The sequence below is a fragment of the Triplophysa rosa genome, linkage group LG3 (genome assembly GCF_024868665.1).
Source record: "Triplophysa rosa linkage group LG3, Trosa_1v2, whole genome shotgun sequence".
In the NCBI taxonomy this organism is placed as follows: Eukaryota; Metazoa; Chordata; class Actinopteri; order Cypriniformes; family Nemacheilidae; genus Triplophysa; species Triplophysa rosa.
In genome coordinates, this window is record NC_079892.1 from 942,564 (window position 1) to 945,802 (window position 3,239).

The 3,239-nt window shown below is 40.1% G+C and overlaps 1 protein-coding gene across 6 annotated transcripts in view; it reads left to right on the forward strand.

Annotated features, from left to right (window-relative positions):
- Positions 1 to 3,239, forward strand: part of LOC130551688 (A disintegrin and metalloproteinase with thrombospondin motifs 20) — a 56,721-nt gene that overhangs the window by 33,401 nt on the left and 20,081 nt on the right. For all 6 annotated transcript variants that reach the window (XM_057329533.1, XM_057329534.1, XM_057329538.1 and 3 more), the window contains 4 exons: positions 1,226 to 1,407; positions 1,538 to 1,674; positions 1,761 to 1,878; positions 2,186 to 2,281. In XM_057329533.1, the coding sequence (XP_057185516.1) occupies positions 1,226 to 1,407; positions 1,538 to 1,674; positions 1,761 to 1,878; positions 2,186 to 2,281 (533 nt within the window). The remainder of the gene's footprint in view (positions 1 to 1,225; positions 1,408 to 1,537; positions 1,675 to 1,760; positions 1,879 to 2,185; positions 2,282 to 3,239) is intronic.

Consider the following 3,239-nt stretch of genomic DNA (forward strand, 5'->3'; position numbering starts at 1 on the left):
CACACACACACACACACACACACACACACACAAACACACACCAACGCACATTCACTCTCACGTACACACACACACACTAACGCACACGCCGGTCTGTGAACACTTGAGAGTTAGGGCTGTCACGGTACCATAAACACATCTTACAGTATACCTTATGAAATATCACGATACCAAGCAGTATTGCGATGCTGTGTCATGTTCTTAATTAAAATAGACAAAATACACCAAAATTCCTTAATACTCAGATCTAAATGATCCGTGTTGTATTTAGTGGACTGTATTATACTGCGCACTACACTATTTGTAGTATCAACTGTAGTCATTGGATAAGTTTAAGCAAATACTGTTGTATTCTGTAATATTTACCGTGGTAAGATTGAAAAACACTAGTGTCTAGTAGTTTAGCAGCGTTTACTGTAGTAACTACTAAAGAACATTTTGTTAACATTGGAACTAATTCAATCGATGTGCGACAAATTGCATTCATAGCAATGCTTATAAAGGAAAATGTAAGGCTCACTTTCAATGTGACTGAAACGGCCAGTAGGTGGCAGCAATTTTTGTGTGTCAGTGAGTCATTCAACCAACTCCTTCAAAACAGCCGATTCATTCAAGTGTCTTGATGAACGACTCACTGAGTCATCATCTCGTCCGAGTCGTTCAAAACACGGATTCATTTCGGAGTGAAACAGCGCAGAAAGACCGATGAAAGTGTTCCAATGAGGGTTAATGTGCATATGCAACCTTAGGTACGGCACTACGATACTACCGTTTAAAAACCAGAGCGGCATCGCAGGAATTTTGAAGCTTTAGCATCGTGATGCTACCGTAGCACCGGCACACCGCGCAACCCTACCTGAGAGTGATGACGGCTTCAGACATCTCGACTGTTCCAAAATGGCGACACATTGTCATGTCTGGTGCTGCCAGATGTGCAGTCTACATATACTGTACATACCATATGATATGTGATATATATATATATACAGTATATATATGATGAAAACCTTATTTAAATGTAAAAAAGATCTAGATCTAAAAGCATTTCCTTTCATTCAGAAATGAATTCCTAACTATATAAAGGTTCTATGATGTGTTTCCCAGTTGTAATCAGACTTCTTTTGCTGTTCACTTCACTTGATAAACAGTCCAGAAATGAGAAGAATATTGAAGAGCATGAGATGTCAGTGTGTGTGCTGATGACATCACTCTCTGCTGTTCTCAGGCCGAGAAACGGAGGTGGTTTTTGTGTGGGTCGCCGGATGAAGTTTCGCTCGTGCAACACAGACCCGTGTCCTCGAGGACAGAGAGACTTCAGAGAGGAACAGTGTGCACACTTCGACGGGAAGCACTTCAACATCAACGGCCTGCCACCGTCTGTGCGCTGGGTGCCTAAATACAGCGGCAGTGAGTGACCTCTGACCTCTGACACAGTACACCATCAGACAACATACCAATCCACATTTCTGGACTTCTAGTGATGTTATCAGTTTTTCTTCACATCGACCCGAATAATCCACACGTGTGTGTGTCACAGTTCTGATGAAGGACCGATGCAAGCTCTTCTGTCGTGTTGCCGGGACGATGGCGTACTATCAGCTGAGGGATCGAGTCGTAGACGGAACGCCGTGTGGACCGGACACATACGACATCTGTGTTCAAGGCCTCTGTCGGGTATGTAAGAACATTCATTTATATTTAATCCCACTGAAACATCACCCTCATGATGACTGTGTGTGTGTGTGTGTGTGTGATGTTAGCAAGCAGGTTGCGATCACATTTTAAACTCCAAGGCCAGAAATGATAAATGTGGTGTTTGTGGTGGTGATAATTCCTCCTGTAAGACGCTGGCGGGAACCTTCAACAACGCACAGTATGGTGAGGACTACACACATCCCATAATGCACTGCCACTGTGTGTAATAAAGTCATTGACATGATAGAAGTTGTCCTGGTGAATTGCAGTCAGTGATCTGTTGAGTTCTGTGTGGCATTTATAATCAATCACGTTTAGATGAAGAGTCCCTCAGTGCTGCCCCCTACAGACCAACACATCGCCTGCTGTCTGTCATCTCTCCTGTCTCTCCTTCTTTTCTTTCTTTATGTTTTATCCGCCGAACCTTCTTCGCAGGTTACTCGTGAACACCTGATCCTTTCTATATTGATGATTGTCTTGTTTCTCTCAGGTTATAATGTTGTGGTTCGGATTCCTGCCGGGGCGACGAACATTGACATTAAGCAGGTCAGCTACTCGGGGTCACCAGATGATGATAACTACCTCGGTGAGTGTGTTTGACATTCATGATCGTTTTGAAGCATTTCATACACACAGATATTTGTTTTTATCACGCGGCTCGTTGGAATGCTTGATTCTGATTGGCCAGTCGTGACATTTGCAGGTTGGTTATTCCCAGATAAAAACTAATAACACTCAGAACTAATAACACAAATGCAGCAAATCATTTTGACAGGTTTTTTGACATTTAAAATATAAATATGTCTTTTAATTATATTTACAAATGATTAAACCAAATCGCCTGTTCGTGTCGTTTGAACGTCGTTTCTTACCTTAAAACCGAAACTAAACGGCTTTTCCTCGCGGAAGGTCTGCATTCAGTAAAAAATAAAATATTTCACATTTCATGTCCAGTTTTTTTCTCATGTGGCAAGTAGGCGTGTAATAAGCGGGATAATGTACAAGCAGCCGGCTGTTATCGCGTAATAAGCCCCTTCAGTGAGACACAAGACCCTATATAACACTATACATTATCCCTTACATAATATCAGTTCATATTTCATTTGTGGCTGCTAAATGAATTACTGTTCATGTAAGTCCTTAGATTAAAGGTCAGAAGAAATATGAATTTAGTTAAATGTTTATATAGACAATTGTCTGGTTGTGTGGACAGTTTTATTATCGTACGGATTTAAATGAAAAATAAGTTGAATTTCAAATATTGGTAACACTTTACATTAAGGTACCCTTCATAAAGCATTTATAAATGTGTTCATTAATGATTAATAAGTCATTTACAAATGCATTATGAAGCAGTTATAACTGCATGAATAAAAAGGGATTGTATAGTGAGTCATTTTTAACTCACATGTTATAAATGCTTAATAAATGAATTTATTCATTATTTATTTGACTCAAAAGCAGATTCATTATTATCTTTATATTGTTTGCAATATAGGCTGTCAGACTGGACACTGTAGGGTGTTGTGTTGTTTATCTCATAC